Here is a 20,810-nt window from a genome sequence, read left to right as displayed (position 1 = left end):
ATATACATATTTGATCTAATATCTCATGGTTTGGTATGTTAAAGGTGCCATATAAATTGTTGCTGAAGTAAACACTTAAGGTTTTGTGCACTGACAGAAAAACAGGGAAAATGAATACAATTCAGTATTTAAAAAGGTAGGAGTCGCCTTGGACTATCTAATTAGAACATGCAAGTTTTTTTTTTAAAAAAGATTGAGATCAGCTGACACACGCAGTGACACTGTTTGTACAGTTGGGCAAACCAACCTTGCTAATTACAGACAAGGTGGCAGTAACAGTACAAAAAGCAGCATTCATAGCTTGGACTAGCTGAATGGCAAGCACTGTAACCAGGATGCCCATTCCTGACAATCCAATAATGTGTAGTTAGAACCACGAATATTTACACAAACTTTATTCTTGTATAAAAATGGATCAGGATAACTCCAAATGCTATTTTCTTCCAGTAGAGGGAGCAGATACATTGATAACTCCTGGGTACAAGATGATCAGTCATGGTTCAGATACATACCCAAGCCATCAGATAGAAACGTGAAGGCAACGAGCCAGGCATGGGTGAGGCCAAAGCCTGTAGTAACACTTTGGTCAAATGTCCTGGAGTGTAGCCAACCCACAGTTGCAAATGTCACTACATTTACTGGAATGATTTAGTTTCATACCGTAGAATCTCTACTTAGCAGTAATTGTAGAATATAAATATTTGAAAGACACCCATTTTGATGCCCCTTGCCTTTCACCTCTCCATGCTCACTCATTCCCTAATGTTTTCAGTTTTTTTTTTTAAAAAAATTCCTTATGGGATGCAAGTGTCATAGGCAAGGCCAACATTTGCTGCCCATCCCTAGCTGCCCTTGACAAGGTGGAGAGCCACCTTCTGCTCTGGTATAGGTACACCCAGTGCTGTAACAAGGGAGTTCCAGGATTTCACTCAGTGACAGTAAAGGGGTGATATAGTTCAGAGTCAGGATGGCACGTAGGGCAACCTCCACACTGCTCTGAAGAACTCCTGCAGCAATGTCCTAGAACAGAGATAATTGACCTCCAACACCAACTGTTTTTCACTATGCTAAATATACTCCAACCAGTGACAAGCTTTCACCCATCCACCACCCCCACCCCCCACAACCCTTCCATTAATAGCTAGTTTTACTAGTGTTCCTTTATGCAACAGTCATGTATAACCTTTACGTCCAGGTCTCACCTCTGGTCCATGTTTGGACTAAGGCGCTGAAGAAGTCGAGTCAAATGGTCCTGAGGAAACAAACTAGGCATCACTGAGCAAGTGGCCCATAACAGCATAGTTGATGTCCCATCTATCACTGCTGATGGAGTGTAGGTTGCTAGGGTGGTACTTGGCCAATTGGAACTCACCTGGTTAGGAATTGCTTGTGCAATTTTCCATTTTGTCAGATAGATCCCAGAGTTGTAGCTGTACTGGAATATCTTGGATAGGGCAAGGCTAGTAAGGAAGTACTTGTTCACTACTTCAGCCAGGATGTTGGCAGGACCTTGGTAGCGTATCAAATATACACAACCGCATCTTGATATCAAGTGGAGTAGAGTAAATCCAACAGGCTAATGCCTGGCATCTTATGTTAGTGGGGATCTCTCACAGGAGAGAAAGATCAATCAAGAACTCAGCACTTCAGAAGGCAGCTATTCACCCCACTGAGCATATGCAGGCTTAAGGCAATCCACTCAATCCCATTTCCCTGCTCTAACGCCTCTAAGAAATAGGGACTTTTAAAATGAGAAGTTTAAGGATTGCATGGAACACTCATGGAACTAGCTACCGGAGTATTTATTTTTCTCAAAAAGAAAGTCAGGGACCAAGACAAGGTCACAAAAGATTGCACTCCCTGATTTGAGGTCACCACTCTACAAACATGCCTGAACTGATAACAGAAAACCTACTGTTGCCCTATGTAGCCCTGTGACCTCAAGCCAGGGTAACAAATAGAGTTGGGGAGGGGAGTGTGGTGTGGTGTGGTGTCCACCCTGACAGAGTACCTATCCTGCATCTATTGATCAGAAGAGTTTGAACAAGTTATTGCTACTGGGTAAGTTGCCAGCCTGAGTGCACAGACAGGAGTCAGGCAGCTGCCTTAAGTGGGGGGGTGGGGAGTGGGAAAGGTTGGGGGGTGCCTTTCTTCTGAAGGTAGATGGACCAGGGAAGGTTGAGCAAGACAGGGAAGTTCCCCAACACTGACTAGAACATAATGCTGCTATCACAAGCAACAGATCAACACTGCCAGTCATCCATCTACCTTCTGGGATCAGTAAACCTGCCATAGCTGAGTGGTTTATACTTGGTCTATTTAGACCATGCATCATATCTAAACTGATACTTCTTACTTTGTGGCTCCCAAATCCAAAATCTTACACCCTGTAGCCCCAAGTTATTTCCAAAGTACCCATCAAATTCCCTTTCAAAATCATTAGTCTCCACTTCCACCACCCTCTCAGGCAGCAAGTTGTGCCCTACACAATTTTATAAGTGTTCAGCACAACTTCTGCATTTTTGTACCTTATTTATGAAGTCCAAGAATTCATGTGTTACTAACTACTCAATACCTTCTACCACCAAAGATCAATGTAGATGAACTCCCAGGTTCCCTTATCCTTTTTAGAAGCATGCCACCTAGCTTATAATCACCTCTTTGCTCCCTGTATCCCTTTTGCCAAAATAGGGCACCTCACTTTGCATTAAACTCCATATGCTCACTCTGCTAGCCTATGTCCTGTTGCAGTCAATTGCTATCATGCTCACTGGAAGCTACAGCTCCCATGCTCAATATCAAAAGTGAATTTGGAAAGTGGTCTTGTTTAGTTTTCTTTTGCATGTGGTGAACTCTGCTACTGAGGATGAGGGTGTTCAGGGAGCCACCTCTCAATTAATTGTCCACCACCTTTCAGGAGTGGATGTGACAGTATAGCAAAGCTTTGAACTGTTAGGTGTAGGATTGCTTAGTGCTGTCTTGTAGGCCTGTATTGCAGCTTTACAGGGTTAGCAAAGTTCAGCATGGTGTTGATCTGCACATGCTTTCATTTGTTAGCCTCCTGGTTTCAAATGGTATGGTTGAGTGGGGAATACAGGCAGATTGACTACCAAGCAGCAATAGTGAATGGAAGGGTCAGTGGTGCTGCATAGAAACCAGCTTGGAGTTAAAAAAACCTAACAGATATCACAATGTGCTCTTAGAGAACAGTGAAGATTGGCCAAGGAGTAAACAGGAAAATAGGAAGAGAAGGTAAAGGAGTAGAAGAGTTGGGGCAAAACCCTATACTCAAGTTCTGCCATCTTTCATTTCTAATGACAGAAGAGGGGAGAGAGAAAATGCTCAGGTGACTGCAGGAGAGCAAACCAACTAAAGAAAAAACATTGAGAATTCTCAGCTAGGCAGTCTGTTTAATAAATAAATAGCAACAATACAAAGTTGGCCAGAGAATCTTGGTAAATGTCAAAATCCTCACCATTGGGAAAATGTTTGGGCATGTTACCTCAAAAGGCAGTCCTTAATAATTTAAAATAAGACAGGAGTGGAGGAGGGAAAAGCCAGGATCATTAAACATGTGCACTGTCACCCAAATATTTTGTCACTTCCTACCTCAAGGCAAAAAGGACACTCCTGTTCAAACATCCATAATAAATCCAACCTTCCATATTAAATCCAATGGAAAGTGCCCATTTTTAATACAAGTATTAGATGTAGGAAAGTACAAAAGATTACAGGTTTAAGTTCCTAACTAATGTGATGTAGATTATTGGGTCAAGGACAAAGGGTGAGAATTTAGATCTCAGACTTGCTTACTTGACAACCACTCCATTTGCACCATTCCCTGTGCCACATTATTTATTTGTATCTGCAGCATTTCACTCACTTGTGCAACAAGACAAATTTCAGGCACAAAATTCAACTGGAATGCCATTACTGCACTGAATTGGAGGGGTGAGCAAACAAGCAAGAATGTCCAAATAGCAAGATTTTAAACAGGTAATGACAAGACAAAAACAACCCACAAGTAATGACAAACTATATCAAAGTCCACCCATCTATCACAAGCTAACAAGATTGAAAAAAAGCTGCAGCACAGAAGCTGTGCAGTTGGAATTGGAATAGCAGCCAAGCTCACTTAATCTGAGCTAAACCAGACAACCTACTTTCCAAAAAAGTTAGGCTGTGACTGAATATTTTTATAAGTTGCATATAGGAAAGTTACATATAAATCCTTGCTCTTGTGCAACTGGGTAATTTTGGACACTAAATAGAGTAGTGCTCAAGAATTTAATTGCAACAGGGCTGCAATGGTCTCTAATTAGAGAAAATGGATCAAAAATTGGTATGGTTTCCAACATTCCTAGATGCAGTTTCATGAATGAACCCATTCTGAAGTGGTACTCGCTGTTGGAAACTACCCATCACCACTGGAAAAGTTGGTGGCCACTCAGAGAAAGGGTACAACATGTCATGAGAATGAGATACATGTCTGGATAGAGTAGGGGAGTGGGGAGGGCAAGTGAAGAAAATACATGGCCCAGCAGTAGCAGACATTCACATCTTTTCCTGTATTTATCCCAGACAAGAAAAATTGTCAAGTCAAACCTGAAGCTGTGCATTTGAATAAACAGCTGGATTGTGTTCTTGTAGTCAGAAAAATCCAAAATGATGCATTTATAAAACCACTGCTGTCTCACCACCTGAAATCTAAGGCCCTGCTACTCAGGTTCAGATAGAACCCTGGAAAGGGATATCAAAATTTTAAACAAAATAGGGAAGCTCAATATCCAGAGGGGATGGAAGATAACAAAATGAGAACAATTCAGCAAATGATTTATATCAAATGCCTTTAGGAGGAGGCAGAATGTCTCATCACTATTCCAGCATTCCACACTAAGTACAAGTCAGTCATTGAGCACATGCAGTAGTCACCCCTCCAGCTCCTTGCCTTGAAAGCCAGTTAATTTTTCAACCTCAAATGAAATTCTCCAACCACTGCCCCCCCCACCACCCCCCCCCCTTCCAAGTGGTGTCAGTGATCCAATTACTGTCTTTTATTTTGCACAAGCTGAACAGCTGGTACTATTAGTTTGCTGAGAGAGTTGTTGGGATGAGATAATGTCAGGGTCCGCAGGAGCTATACCACCATCTTCAGCATTGAGGATGTTCTCCACTAGGAGGCGAGCTGATTCCTCAATACGGATGTTGTCCTGAGGGGAAGCAAGAAAAGGGACAATCAAAAAATGGTTAGGAATAAACTATAGATTGCAATATTAATCCTACTTAGGTGATAAGAAATTGGGATCTTAAAATGTGGCCTAGAAAGACAAACAACAATTTCAACAAGAAACATCATTCAGCTTGGATCCTTTGGCTGCTTGGTGCTTTGAATAGAAATTATGAATTTGGCAGAGACTACGCAAAAAGTGCACATTGCAAGTTAGTTGTTCAGATGATCAGAAGTAATAATTGATCATGTTTAATTCTAATAAAAAAGGTGTCACTTAGCTTTAAAAGTGATGACTGATCTGCTCTCGCAGCATTGTAAAAAAAATCAATTTCCTATTAACTTGGATGAAGCAGTGCACTGCAGCCAAATTTGATGATGCCATAAAAGATAGGTACTAAAACAAGTTTGAGGAGAGAATGAAATGTATAAAAGGATTAGATAGGTTGTGCGTGGAAAGAAGTTAGCAGGTGGAGTATAATGTGGGAAAAATGAGGTTGTCTTTGACAGGAAGAACATGAAAGCAAATAATTTTATGGTTTCTGTCCAGTTAAATACTGTGGTAGAGGGATCTGGGTGTAGTGGAACATGAATCAAAGTTAGAATGCAGATAGAAAGTAATTAGGAAGGCAAATGGAATGGTTGGCCTTTGTTGCAAGAGAAATGGAGTAGGGAAGAATTGCTACAAATTGTACACAGCATTGTTAAGACCACACCTGGAGCATGACATAAGGTATAGGAGCAGGCCATTCAGCCCCTCAAAACTGCCCTGCCATTCAAGATCATGGCTGATCTGCCCCAGGCCTCAACTTCTCTTTCATACCAGCTCAACCCTCAACTGATATTTCAAAAATCTACCTCCATTTAAATACTTTGTGATCTAGCCTCCATAATGCTGCAGTAGAGAATTCTAGACATTCACTACCTGAAGAAATTTCTTCACATCTGTTTTAAATGGAGCATCCTCTTACTCTTAAGGTATGTTCTAGTTCAAGATTCCCCCACTGGTAGAAACATCTTCTCAACATCTACCCTGTCAAGCCACCTCAATCTTGTATGTTTCAATAAGATCACCCTCAATCTTCTAAACTCTAATGAATAAAGGCTGAATTTGTTTAGCTGTTCTTGATAAGTCAACCCCTTCATCTCAGGAATCAGCCTAGTGAGTGAATCTTTTGAACTGCCTCCAGTTCCAGTATATCCCAAATATGGGGATCAAAACTTTACACAGTACTCCAGGTTGGGCCTCACCAACACCCAGTTATAACAAGGCTTCCCTACTTTTAAACAATGGAACACTGTACAATTGAGATTCCATTACAGTAATGGGAAAACAGAATAGCTGCAGTGGGATATTACCAGGGATGTGCAATGAGAATAGAGAAGTTAGGCTGTTTTTCTCTTTCCTGCCCTCCAGGACATTAAGACAGATAAACTACAATAGTGTCAATTTATGCAAGGATTGCATACCTGTATTGCATGTTTGCAATAACAGTGTCACAAGGTGGTGCTGCACTTCTACAGTAGCAAGTCATGTCGCTGCACAAGCCTGGTTACTGGGCAATAATAGGGGCATGTAGCACTTGCTTTTGTACCAGTGGCTAAAAATCAGATATCAAAATATAAAAGCATCTCCAAGATCACATTACTGGCAAAAAAGTAGCTACTATAAATTTGATTTAAGAAATTCACTCAATTTGGTTTGTTAATAGCAATGCTAGAATAAGTTTCCAAGCAATTAAGGGTCAGAATTGACTGATTAATTTTGTATATTCAAATGCACAAGTTAAGCTTTAAATAGGGATGTCATACAAGAGGACAGACTAGAAAATGTTCTTGGGCCCTTCAGTTTCAGGAGAGGTCTATTGGGAGATGGGAACTGGAAAACCTGCAGGTGGTGCAGTTCCCATGCACCTGCTGCTCTATGCTTCGACAAAAAAAAAAATGGGAGAACCAAGATATTCACCCCAACTAGTCCATACTGGCCTTGCTAACCTGTGGTGCAACTTTTGGCAACTGGTGTTTGTACCCTGGAGATTCTTTGTTCATTTACCCCAAACAAACAATGGCTTCCAAGTAATGTGATCTCCCTATACTTCTTACTAAAAAAAACCACCTCATTTGAGTGTTGCAAATTTGCCCATTCTTCAAGTTTATTAATGCCCTCTGGTAATTTGCTATAATCCTCTGCAGTAAAAATACTCCTTCCACCCTCCCAATTTGGGTCATCTGGAAATCGTTCAGAATTTACAGCAACACTCTTGAATCAAAATCTGTGTTCCCAGCACTGATTCGTGTGGAAGATCATTTCCCACCTTCTGTTGCTCTGAATAACTACCCTTTACTCAGACTACTTTGTTTTGAAGTCAGAAAGCATCCATTCTGCCACTTGCCCTGACTCCACATTCATTAATCTTTTAAAATCCAGATAAATTCCATCTATTGCATCATTGTCTACTCAGTTACCTCCAAAGAATTCAATGGAGTTGATTATCATTATTATATTTCTCATTTCTAGGTGTTCTTCTATTTCCTCCTTTCCTACCACTGATGTTAAGCCAACTGGTATACAATTCCCTGGGCATGTTCTGGTCCCCTTTTTCAATAAGAGGAATTGTGCAGCTGTCAGCCCTCTGGCATTACACCCTTTTCTAAATGAACTTTTAGAACATGTAATTATACCTCTTGCTAACTCTTCCTTACATTCTTTTAAAATACATGGTGCAATCCATCCAGACTAGGGATTAAAATAAAAAGGACTTATTGAGAAATGTATTTCTCCATTCATTTCATCATTTAATGTCTCATCTGCCTGCTTCATCTCTTTGGTAAATAACAAAGCAGAATTTAAATATTTCTGCATTTTTGTCACTACCTGATGTGTAAGAACAATTGAGATAGGGGGATACACAGGCATTTCTGCAGCTGTAAACATGGCTCCAGGATAGTATATTGAATCCCAGATGTCAGTGTCAAGGATGTCAGAGCAGCTGCAGGGCATTCTGGGGGAAGAGGGTGGACAGCCAGAGGTTATGGTCTGCATTGGTACCAATGACAGGCAGGTAGAGGAATGAGGTCCTGAAAGCAGATTTTGCAGAATTAAGAAATGTTTTTTTTTTAAAAAGCCTCAAAAAGCAGTAATCTCATGATTGCTCTAGTGACATGTGCTAATGAGCATAGGAATAGGAGGATTGATCAATTGAACATGTGGCTGGAGAATTAGTGTAGGATGGAGGGCATCAGATTTGAGGTACAGGAACTGGTTCTGGGGCATCTCCATCTTGATTCTAAGAATGAAGGGGCAGCAAACATTGGTGGGAGTCATTTACAGGTCACAACTCTAGTGGTAACATTGAGCACAGTATAGGTTGGGAATCTAGTAACATAACATAGGTAACAGTAATAACAGGCAATTTCAATTTACATATAGACTAGGTAAACCTATTTAGCACTAAATGCTGTGGAAGATGAATTCCAGGAGTTTGTACCAGATGGGCTTCTAGAGCAGTATGTTGAAGAGCCAACTAGAGATCAGGCTATTGCAGATTAATGTGAAAGGGCCAATTAATAACCTTACTATAAAAAAGGAGCATTTAGGAAATAGTGATCATAATATGAAGGAAAGCAATATAGTTCATTCTGAAACTAGGATCTTAAATTTGAAAACATGAAACTATGAAGGTATGAGTGAAGTTGGCTATGGTGGATTGGGGAAAATATATAAAAAGATTTGACAGCAGACACGCAACAGCTATTATCTGGTCTAAAAATATACATTTCTCCAAGACATAAAACCCAAAAAGGAAAGGAGCATCAACCATGGGTGGCTAACAAAAGTTAGATTGCACCAGATCAACTGTGGGTGGCTTAAAAGGTTGATAGAGAAATTGGTAAGCTTGAAGACTTGGAGCAAGTTAGAATCCAAAGGAGGACCAAGAAACTGAACAGGAGGTAAATGGGCATGATTAATTGTCATTACAGGGGTGTGGTTGTAGTATAAAAAGGTCTGGTACATCTAGGATGAAGGTGGAACTGAGTACCAGTTCTTCCTGGTGATGTAAGCATGCACATGAACCACACCTAGGGTCAGTCATGTTGGACAGAGTTATGTACACCAGCAAGCATAGACACAGCTCCTAGCTTGTAACCATTACTGTATACTTGTAAATAGTTCTAAGAGTCAATAAAGACAATTAACCTTTGTTTGACTAGGAAGACTTCAGACCTACTGAACAGTTACCAACACCCTACAGTGGTTACAGGGTGACCTAGACTGGGAAGTGAATATTCAAGGATATTTATACTTTAGAAGGATCCCATCAACTTTTTGAACTACATCCCAGGGTGATGAAGGAGACAGCTATAGAAATAATTGATGCATTGGTGGTTATCTTTCAAAATTGTAGAAAATGTAACCCCAATATTGAAGGGGGGGGGGGGGAAGGAAGGGAGCAGTTAGTTTGACATTAGTAGGGAAAATAAAAAGGATGTGATAACTAGACACTTGGAAAAACATGATTTGGGCAGTCAACATGGAGACTTGTTTGACAAACCTGTTGGAGTTCAAGGATGCTGTAGAAAAGATAGAGAACCAGTGGGTGTGGTGTATTTGGATTTTCAGAAGGATTTTGAAACCTACAAAAAGGTTAGTAAAAAAAAATTAGAGCACATGGGATTGATGGTAATACTGGTTGATTGCAAATTGGTTAACATTAGGAATGAATGGGTCACTCGCTAACAGGCTGTTACTAGTGGGGTACTGCAAGGATCAGTGCTGGGACCACATTCACAATCTATGCAAAGGATTTAGGTGTGGGACCAATGTAATATTTTCAATTTGCAGGTGAAAAAAACTAGGGAATTCAAGTTATGAAGAGGATGCAAGATTGAGGGAATTTGGACAGGCTAAGTGAGTGGGCAAGAGCATGGCAGCTGGAATATCATGTGAAGTTATCCACTTTGATAGAAAAACAGACAGTACTTCTCAAATAGAGAGGTTGGGAAGTGTTGATATCCTGGTGTGCTTAATGAGTAATGAGACTACAAGTTAACATGCAGGTGCAGCAAACAATTAGGAAGGCAAATGATGTGTTGGCCTTCATTACAAGGGCATTTCAGTACAGGAGTAAATGATGTTTTGCTACAATTGTATAGAGCCATGGCAAGACTGCACCTGGAGTAGTGTGCAGAGTTTTGGTCTCCAACCTAAGGATATACATGCCATAGGGAGACTGCAAGAGGGTCACCAGACTGATCCCAGCCAGTGATTGCAAGGTTGTCTTATCACAAGAGCTTGAGGAGATTGGGCCAGTATTTGAGTTTCAAAGAATGAGGTGAACTCAAAATTCTCACAGGGTAGATCTAGATAGGATGCTTCTGCTAGATGGTGAGTCTAGAATCAGGGAACAGTCTCAGAATAAGGGTAGGCCATTTAACATCAAGATGGAGGAATTTCTTCAGAGGTGGTGAATCTTTGGAATTCTCTACCCCAGAGGTGTGTGGAAATTCATTGAGCATGTTCAAGACAGATTACTGTCTGGATAGTAATGATATCCAGGGACGTGGGGATAGCAAAGGAAAGTGGCAGAGGTCGATGATGAGCCATGAACTAATTGAATGGTGGAGCAGGCTCAATAGGCTGAATTGCTAACTCCTGCTACTTATTCCTATCCCCATCACAGCCTTAATGTGCCTGATGAATACTTTACTGTTAATGTTTGTTTCTTTGCCTTTGATTTCTCTAATCCTTTATTTTCTCTTTGATGCACTCTTTGTACTTAATATGCACCTCTTTCCCAGCCCACAATTGTTCCCTTTTCTTTATACACCTATGGGACCTCACTAAGTGAGTAATTTGTACTTTGCTTTTACCAGAATATTTTTCTGCACTATTAAAGTGATCAGTATTGTTCAGCAATCTTGTTGACCATTTTATTTCTTAGCTCTGTTCTCAGCCCCTCAAAAAAAAAAATCAGCTTTTCTTCAATCTAATAACCTGGTATCATATGCATGTCCTTTTCCATGATCTAAAGCACTTCATATTGTGGCCTAGATGTTCCCCAATTTCTTTCCTGCACCAAGTTTAAAACGTGTGGGAGGTGCTGTCAAAGTAGTCTAGGCAAGTTGCTCCAGTGCTTTTTGCAGGTGGTATACACAGCAGCCAGAGTGCACTGGAGAGAAGTGAATGTTTAAAAGGTGGTGGATGGGGTGCCCACTTTGTTCTGAATGAGCTTGTGCATTGTTGGAAGAGCACTCTTCCAGAGAAGGAAAGAGTTCCATCACACTGACTTGTGCCTTGATGGTTGTCAGATGGAGTTACTCATCTCAATTTTTCAGCCTCTGATCTGCTCTTGTAGAGACATTTATGTCTGGAGGTCCAGTTTTTGTCAGTGGTGACTCTCTAGAATGTTAATGGGGGAAATTCAAACGTTAAATGCCATTGAATGCCAAGGAGAGGTGGTTACATTCTCTTGCTCAAGTCATTACCTGACACTTCTGCAGCACAAATAAGTGTTACTTGCCACTCATTTGAAGCCAGAATGCTGGCCAGATCTTGCTGCTCACAGGCATGGACTGCTTCAGTATGAGTAGTTATGAATGGATCTGAACAGTTATGGATTGGAACTGAACACTAATCAGCAAACACCACTGATGTCAGGAGGTAGCTCATTGATGAAGCAACTGAAGATGCATGGGTCTGAAGAACTCCTGCAGGGGTGTCCTGGGTTCAACTATTTTCATTTGTGCTAGGAATGACTCCAACCAGCAGTGTTTCACCAATACCTGGCCCTGCTCCACACCACCGCAACCCTTGATCCCTGCCAAACAAAGTTCCTATTGACTACAACTTTTACTAGGGTTCTTCAATATTACACAGTAACATACTGCCTTGATATCAAAGGCAGTTATTCTTGCCTCAGTATATGGAAAACCAGATAATAGTAAAGGCTTATGATAAGTATGGACAAACTCAACCCATGAAATTAAGAATTTAGAAATGTCATGTAGAAGTTTATCAAATGATGATTGCAGAATGTGGGAATCCCTACGGTGCATCTTATGAAAGAACAAAAACTCCAACAGTAACATCTGGATTTTGGAGTTGCTCTGTGCATATGCACATTCACAAACTAAACAGCAATTTTGGGGAGTACTGATGACCTAGGATAACCACAGAAATCCATTCCAATACATTTTGATAGGGAAGAATAGGAGTACCATTGTCACATTTAAATATTTTGGCTCAAGATTATAAGCTCTCAAGTTTGGGAGTTATCTTCCTGCATTCATATCAAATATAGAGCATTCCTCCATGAGGAGAAGTTGCAATTTTTCTCGTGATGAGCTTCTGACCACACGGTTCAGCACCGAGAGATTATTCCTCCTGCCCCACCTCATCTGCAGCTGAAATCCACACCCATGCCTCTCTCCACCTCTTCCAGAGCTCATTCACCTTTGGGATCAGCCATGAAAAATGGATAACAAAAGCTGTTTGAGCCGACAGACAAAGCGGATAGCTTTAAAAAGACCCCTTTGCAGTAGTTAATTAGCTTTCTCAGCCAATTTAGTCATCTTCTCAATACACTCCATGAAATACACTCTCCACAGCTTCAGTACTAGAGTAAAGCTCCATCCAGTGCCCATGTACAGTGCCTCACAAACCCACTTACCTCCAACAGCAACCCCCAAAGCCTAGTATTGCACTTAGTTTCTTACACTAGCCAGTCACATGGTACAAATAAAATCAATTTCAGTACAAAACTAGGCAAGGCATCATTAGGTACATATCTGAAAAGGCTGCCTGGAATTATTTCAAGGGAATTTAAAACTGTAGACTTTCAAGCCTGTCTGGTGAAACCCGATCCCAGAGCTTGAAGGACTGAGTTTTAATCCACTCCCACAACTCAAAAAATCCCTCTTACCTTTGCAGATGTCTCAAACCAGGCAATAAAGCCATTCTCTTTGCAATATTGATCCATCTTGGGCAAAGTATTGCTAAGTCCCTCCTTTGTCTGGTCGCATTTATTTGCGAGTAAGATTGCAGGCACTGGGTTGCCATTCTGCAGCCTCACTTTACTGTCAAGATCATTCTTCCATTTTGAAACTGCTTCAAACGTTGATGCCCTGGATACATCAAAGACTATAAATGCTCCGACAGCCTCCCGGTAGTACACTCTAGTCATGTTACCAAACCGCTCTTGCCCTGGAAACAGAGTTAAACTTTAAAAGAATTGTACTTTCCTCTCCCCTGAGCAAACCCCATCCCACCCACCACATAAATTGTACATGGGATAACAATTAACCTTCAACACCAGATTTTGAATCCACCCCATCTTGGAGATCAATTAAAAAACAATGGAGGAAAGTAGTTGTTGAGATTGGCCGGCATGGCCGGCATGCAGCAAGAAACATTGAGGAAAAACAGTGGCAAGTATTAGAGCATAATGATCCCACATCAACTAAACAATGTTCCAGCTGGGCTCAAACTTGCCCAACCTGCCATTCCTGATGTTAATCTAAGCCTTGCACATTGGAGTCAATATACTTCCCAGCTAATCTTAAAATGTTGATCAAATTTAAAAGAAGAAGAGTCTTGGAACAGGCCAATTCAAAATAAAAAAGTGCACACTGTTCATTTTACAGATGAGCAAAACATGGTACTCACTGGGCAAAGTGTACAGAAAAAAAACTGGTATTACTAGTGCCCATGTTGAGCTTGTATGCGTGCAGTATACTACCTATCACCACTCAATGGACAATGAAATGGTACAACTAACTTATGGATCCCAAAATTTGGGTAGGTAGGGCAGAAATACCAGCATAAAAGCTAATCAAGATCCTGAATTTCAAACTGTCAGCCTTGATTCTAGAGGCAAAGGGAATACTGTTCAGAACATGTGAAATTCCAGAGTATGAACTGAGTAGCCCAGAGTTCCTAGAGAGAAGCTCGATGTATTGCTATCCGGTTGTTGCCCTTTTAAGTAATTCACTAATCTGAAGCAACCTGGTTGTGCCTCAATAAAGCAATCCTGTCAGCAGTGTCCTCATCATAGGATCTTGGATCATGGGACTGAGATCTAAACATTAGCCAAATTCTACTTGATAGAACACAAGGCATGCTATAGAAGGCAATATAAAATACGGCAGCCAGTCAAATGGCTGCTCTAGACAAGCCAAGAAAAAAAACCCCAGATTAACTCTGCAAATTCTTCCTCTTCATTGCAATCCAAAGGATTTTCACTCCAGACACCAGCCTAGAAAACCCAAAAGCAGCACCACCAACCAATAACCCAGGGGAATTAAAACTATGTCTCTGTCTCTCATTGTTGAAGATGTGTTAACACAATTGTATTACCTGCTATTCAAAAACATGGTGCATTTCAAATTTTAGTTTGAACACTAAACCCAAAAGGGCTTTTTCCATTACATGTCTGAAGAGTGTGCAGATGAACAGAAACTTATGCCAAGCTAGATGTATACATCATTTCACAGAAAAGCAAGCACTTCAACATGGTAATAAAGAAATTGGAGAACAGACATGAATACAGGAGGCAACATTAAACTTCCTGAATTGAGGGAAGAAAAATTCTCCTAGGGAATCTCTTATTATGTCAGAATTTTTCAATTGAATCTTACCTCAGCAATAATTTATTCTGGAATAAAAACATACAATTTATATGGCAAGTACAGCAGAGCTACTTGAAGTAGAACATAACTAACCAATTGGCCCTAATCACATACACAATCAGAGCAAAAAAATTCTCATTCCATGCCTCTTGCTGTTCAGAGGGAAACGTACTCCAAATACATGGGCTTCACTGTCTGGGCCAGCATTTATTGTCCATCCGTAGTTGCCCTTAAGGCGGTGGTGATGAGCTGCCTTCTTGAACTGCTGCAGTCCAGTGTAGGTACACCCATAGTGCCATTAGGAAGGGGGTTCCAGGATTTTAAGCCAGTGACCATGAAGCAGCTGTGATATATTTCCAAGTCAGGATGGGTGAGTGACTTGGAGAACTTCCAGGTGGTGGTGCTCCCATGTATCTGCTGCCCTTGTCTTTCTAGATGGTAGTGGGTTTGGAAGGTGCTGTCCAAGGAGCCTTGGCAAATTCCTGCAGTGCATCTTGAGGATGGTACACAGTGCAGTGTGCATGCAGTGGAGGGTGTGAATGTTTGTTGACATGGTGCCAATCAAGCAGGCTGCTGTGTCCTAGACAGTGCAAAGCTTGTGGTGGGAGCTGCAATCATCCAGCCAAGTGGGGGAGTATTCCATCACCATGACTTGCATGTTGTAGATGGTGAACAGGCTTTGGGGAAGTCAGGTGGTGAGTTACTTGTTGCACTATTCCCAGCCTGACCTGTTCTTGTAGCCCCAGTGTTTACATGGCTAGTCCAGTTCAGTTTCTGGTCAATGGTAACACCCCAGGATGTTGATAGTGGGGGATTCAGGTATGGTAATGCCATTGAATGTCAAGGGGTGATGGTTGGATTCTCTCTTGTTAGAGATGGTCATTGCCTGGTACGTGGTGTGAGTGGTACTTGCCAGTTGTCAGCCCAACCTTGGATATTGTCCATTCTTGGACATGGGCTATTTCAGTATCCAAGTTGCGCAGATGGTGCTGAACATTTCCCTTCTTCTGACCTTATGATGGAAGGAAGGTCATCAATGAAGCAGCTGGGCCTAGGGCACTACCTTGAGGAACTCCTGTAGTGATGGTCAGTCATCTCTGTTCCAGGACAACAACCACAAGCCATTTTCTTGTGTGCTAGGTATGACTAACCAGCAGAGAGTTCCCACCCCCCACCATGCCATTGACTAGTTTTGCTAGGGCTCCTTGATGCCACACTGTCAAAAGCTGCCTTGATGTCAAGGGTAGTCTCACCTCAGCTCTTTTGTTTGCACCAAGGCTGTGATGAGATCAGGAGCTGAGTGGCCCTGGCAGAACACAAACTGGGCAGTGATCAGGTTATTACTAAGCAGGTGCTGCTTCATAGCACTGCTGATGACTCCTATTACTTTACTGATGATCAAGAGTAGACTGATAGGATGGTAATTGGCTGGATTGGATTTGTCCTGCTTTTTGTGGACAGGACATGCCTGGGCAATTTCCCACAGCCAGGTAGATGCCAGTGTTGTAGCTGTACTGCAACAGCTTGGTAGGGGTGCAGCAAGTTCTGGAACACAAGTCTTTGGTGCTCCCAAGCAAAGAAAACCACTTCTGTATTCCCAAGTGTAAATCATGAACTCAAATCTTAGTTGCTGTTGCCATAAATGAAGCATTCATTTTTGATCTTGTAAACTAAATATGGGGTTAAACTGCCTTCAAATTAAAGCTAGTGATTCTATAGCCTGATGTGCATAGGAGAGTCTGTTGGCATACTTTAGAAAAAGCCTCAACTTCTATTGCTGGATTACCATTGATCTTAAATCAGCACTCAGGTTAATTTTAAAACTTCCATGGACAGTTTTACCAGCTGCAAGCAAGGTTTCAAATCATTTAGCAGGGAACTAATGTTCAATGATTTGCAATATTATCATGTATTTAATCATGGAATATTTGAGGGGCAATTTCATTATCTTTGCTATGGTTTGCATGCCCATTGCAAGTTTATTTAGCAGCCTTCAGTAGATCATTGCTTCAGCTGGAATGTACTTTTAGAAAGTTTGGAATGATCACAACTTGAGAAACATCACATGCAACACATCTGGCAAGTCAAAATGCAACAAACATCACTGTTCAACTCTGGGCATGTTATTGTTACTCAGGTATGGAGTGCATAAGAGCACAGTCTGGTATGTGGGGTGTACATCTACTCAAGTGTAGAACTTTTGCTGACCACCACTGGGCCATTACATTTTTAATACCTACGCTAACATTTGTGTAATTAGTGGGAATACTTCAGTTTTGTCACTTGAAACAGAATTGAAATGGCTAAAGTGCAAGTCCCCATGGCTAGGAAATACTCTGGATCTGCTCCTGCTTTTCCAATTGCATAAAAAACATGTTTCCATTGCACTTCTGGTTGAAAGAACCTTGACAAGAGTAATTTCCCCAGAAAATGGAACACAGGTAGCCAATACATTAGACCTTGGTTTTACCCTAGTTTATAAAGCCAAGGTCAGATGTAGTACTGATACAACGATGATGTGGTACTGATACAAACACACTCCAATTCCCTGCACTGAACAAAGTGTAGGTTTCAAAGTAATCAGGGGCACAGCCCAGAATAATGCATCACTTTGTTGCACAAAACATCTTGCAAAGCAGATTAGATGGGGGAGGAAAAATGAAAACTGTGCAGGAACCCTGAGGTTGACATTCTATACCATAATTTAAAAATACACAAGGAGGTGTCCTGCTGAGCTTGGGAATTGGTAAGTCTTGCAAAGAGTGGATTATGGTGGTATGGTTGTCGAGGCAACATATTTAATGTAAATTGATAAAATGAAAACAGCTGCCATCATAGGAGGAAATAGTATGTACATCTGGAGTACTGCAGTGCTGGAGTCATGTGCTGAGCAACTATCAGCCACAGAGCAGCAAGAAATACACAAAGTACCAGCATCTTAAGTTAGAAGTTAACACACTTTGTTTCCTGGTTCCCATGAGTCTAATGTGGTGGCAGCAGCGCAATTAAAGTGTAAAACCCAAACATTAAAAAGGTCAAAGTAGATTTTTTTTTAAAAACAGCCTGAATTAGTGCCAGACCCAGAGGGGGTTAAAAAACCCAGTAAATTGAGAAAAAAAAGTGTAACAGCTTCAGCCCATGATGAATTGGGAGGTTGAAATGCAGATTGACATTCAACTAGAAGTGGAAAGGTCAGTGACATCTTTCTGGACAGGAGAGAAAAGGGTTAAAATTTGTTTAGCTGGGAGTTGGGGGTGACAATGACAGCAGAAATCCAGATGAAAATTTCAGCACACATCCAGCCAAAGTCAAATTGGATCTACTGATATGAATCAAGGCCCAAGGCAAGAATCAGTTGAGCCCATTGAATTATTTGAAATTAATGACATAGATGAAATGCTGCTGAATCAGTTCATTTGGGGTTCTGCATACCCTGAAATACAGAAAGATTTAATTGGAAAGGATAAGCTACAACTGTAGGTTGAAGCTGGGTAGACAAGTGAAGACTGATGACTTTACCCAAACAGCTAACTTTCAGTTAAGCAAAAAGCAAGTTGTTGCAGTGAAACAAAAGAATGCACACCAGACAGATGAGGTAGACAACCACAAGTTCAAATGGAATGAGATGTCCTACATATGGACCAAACTGCAAGAGCTTGATGGAAGTCGAAGGCATTGGGAAAAGATCTGCTGAACAAAGAAGGAAGGAAGGTGGTAAACAAGTTAGAGGCAGAGCAATGCAACAGGGTGAAAGTAGTAAAAAAAAAAAAAACATCCGTAGCTTAGAAGAGGATTAGTTTGAGGACACAATAGATATAGGAACCATACTGAATGAAGCAGCTGGATGAGAGTTCCCAGACAAAAATTCTCAACCATTCAGATCAGAAAGTGAGAAATAAACCCACAACCATAAATCTGAAGCTTGATACCAGAGCAAGGAGGAACAAACAAAATCTTGGCTAAAAATTTTAAAGAAATGCTTATCCAAGTAAAGGTGCTCTGAAACCAAACAATGAGGGTTTGGGGGGGCGGGGGGGAGGTGGTGGTAAGACAGAGATGGGATTTGGCAGCTAGGAATAATTCAAAGAGGGACACGTTCTGCATCACCAGATGGTTCCTGTTATCCTAGGGTTGAGCAGTTGCTAGAGCTGCAGCTCACTGCAGTAAGCCACAAGATCACACTGAGGCTCAAAAGGTAGTACACCCATGAAAAGCTGATCAGAAGGACAATCTGGTACAAATCAAGTTGCACCCAGTATTTGGATGCTTTGAAAGATCAAGTATCTGAGAGAGAAGCTAAAATGGACAGCTCAGAATTTGCCTGGATCCCAAAGATCTTTACACTATCCAATTCTGGAAGAGATCACACCAGCATTGGCATTGGATGAAGTATTCAGCCATTTCTGCCATCAAGCTAGCCGTGGAACTTAGAAGCATAACAAGGAACCTTCATTGATGACAACAGAGCCTTTGGTTTACAAATTCCTGCGCCTATCTTTTGGGCTTAAAAGGGGGGCAGGATGTGTTCCAGCAACAGGTAGAGGATGTAAAAGGTGTAGTTCGCATAGATGATACCCAGATCTATGGTATTAGAAGAAAAGATCTGGATCAGAGACATGAAGCCGTCAAGAATACCAGGGAAGCTGGGATCAAGCTAAATGCAGACAAATGCATTGAAGGTGACAGAATGACAGTTTTTTGGAATAGTGTGCACACCTAATGGAATCAAGTAGAGTTCCAAAAAAGTCACAGCCAACCCCAAAATGAAAGTTCCAATAGACAAGAAAGTGGAGAAATTTCCTTGGCTTGGTTACATACCTCCTGAGGAACACAGCAAACTTATGAGAACTGAAAGAAGTTGAGTACCAGTGGTCAGAGTCACATGAGGAAGAGGAGCAGGTGTTAAATTCAAAGTAGTAGTATGCAAGGAGATAAGTCTATCATACAACAAAAACATGTCACTCTGAAAGTAGATACACTAAAGGTCTGGGAGCAGCCCTGATACAAGGGAAGACAGTGCATTCCTATCCAAAGCTCTCAGCTGAGATCAGATATGCCAAAAATTCTGCATGTTGGCAGTCATATGGATGAGAAATTCCATATATCTGAGGGAAAGTACATAGTAGAGACTGATCATCCAGTAGCAGAAGGAAAATCTGTACAGAGCATCAGCAAAACTCTAGTTTACCCAAGGCTTTAAGCTTACAACCTGAAATGCAAACCAGGAAGAGAAATTGTGCCAGCCAAAGTCCCATCTTGGTTGTCACCATAGGACAAACAGGAGATAAAAAAGGTCCAGGTATAAAATTCCAATACCTAGTGAACACAATACCACTAACCAAGACATATTAGATATGAGACCAGCAAAGAAGATTTAGATGCTCTCAGCAAGTGATCCAGGGCTGGCCTGTTAGATACAGCAAGCACAGTAGTGATATAATAGTACTTACTGGTCTATTAGAGACCAACAACTTAAGATACTTTGCTACTGGCTGGATATAGAATCACAACGATGCAGAACTTCTCCAGACAATGCATGAAGGCCACATTAGAATGGAGAAATACAAGCTCAGAGTGTGATCAACTGTACTGGAGACAAAGAAAAACATTGAAAGAATACTATATGCAACCCATGTTAGAAGAATAAAAAGGTAACTACTGAAGTACCACCCAGACCATGGCATAAACCAAATCAAGAAACTCAGTTGCAGGCTGCTATTCAAAAGTTCTGTTTATTCAAAAAGTAAATTTGAGAGCTACAATCTCAGCAATACAAATTCTGTTTGCTGAGCAAGGAATTCCTGAAAGGATGTGACAATGGAACCCAATCCACCTCCAGAGAATTAAGGGTGAACAGTTTTTGCAGTTATGGGCTCATCACCACATTACCTAAGGGGACTCAGGTTTATGGAAAGACATATCCAGACAGTTAAAAGAACCCTCAGTGTGCCAAGAC

At 41.2% G+C, this 20,810-nt stretch overlaps 1 protein-coding gene across 1 annotated transcript in view; it reads right to left on the bottom strand.

Moving 5' to 3' along the window:
- Window positions 1-3,401: 3,401 nt before the first annotated feature.
- The window catches only part of LOC121281875 (ras-related protein Rab-38-like), a 33,872-nt gene continuing 16,463 nt past the window's right edge, over window positions 3,402-20,810 (bottom strand). The window contains exons 2-3 of the mRNA XM_041194972.1: window positions 13,150-13,430; window positions 3,402-5,210 (exon numbers count right to left, since the gene is read on the bottom strand). Of these exons, the coding sequence (XP_041050906.1) occupies window positions 5,055-5,210; window positions 13,150-13,430 (437 nt within the window). The 3' untranslated portion in view covers window positions 3,402-5,054. The remainder of the gene's footprint in view (window positions 5,211-13,149; window positions 13,431-20,810) is intronic.

The sequence above is a fragment of the Carcharodon carcharias genome, chromosome 9 (genome assembly GCF_017639515.1).
Source record: "Carcharodon carcharias isolate sCarCar2 chromosome 9, sCarCar2.pri, whole genome shotgun sequence".
Lineage (NCBI taxonomy): Eukaryota > Metazoa > Chordata > Chondrichthyes > Lamniformes > Lamnidae > Carcharodon > Carcharodon carcharias.
Note: the sequence above shows the minus strand (reverse complement) of the source record. Positions and strands in the feature narration are given on the sequence as shown.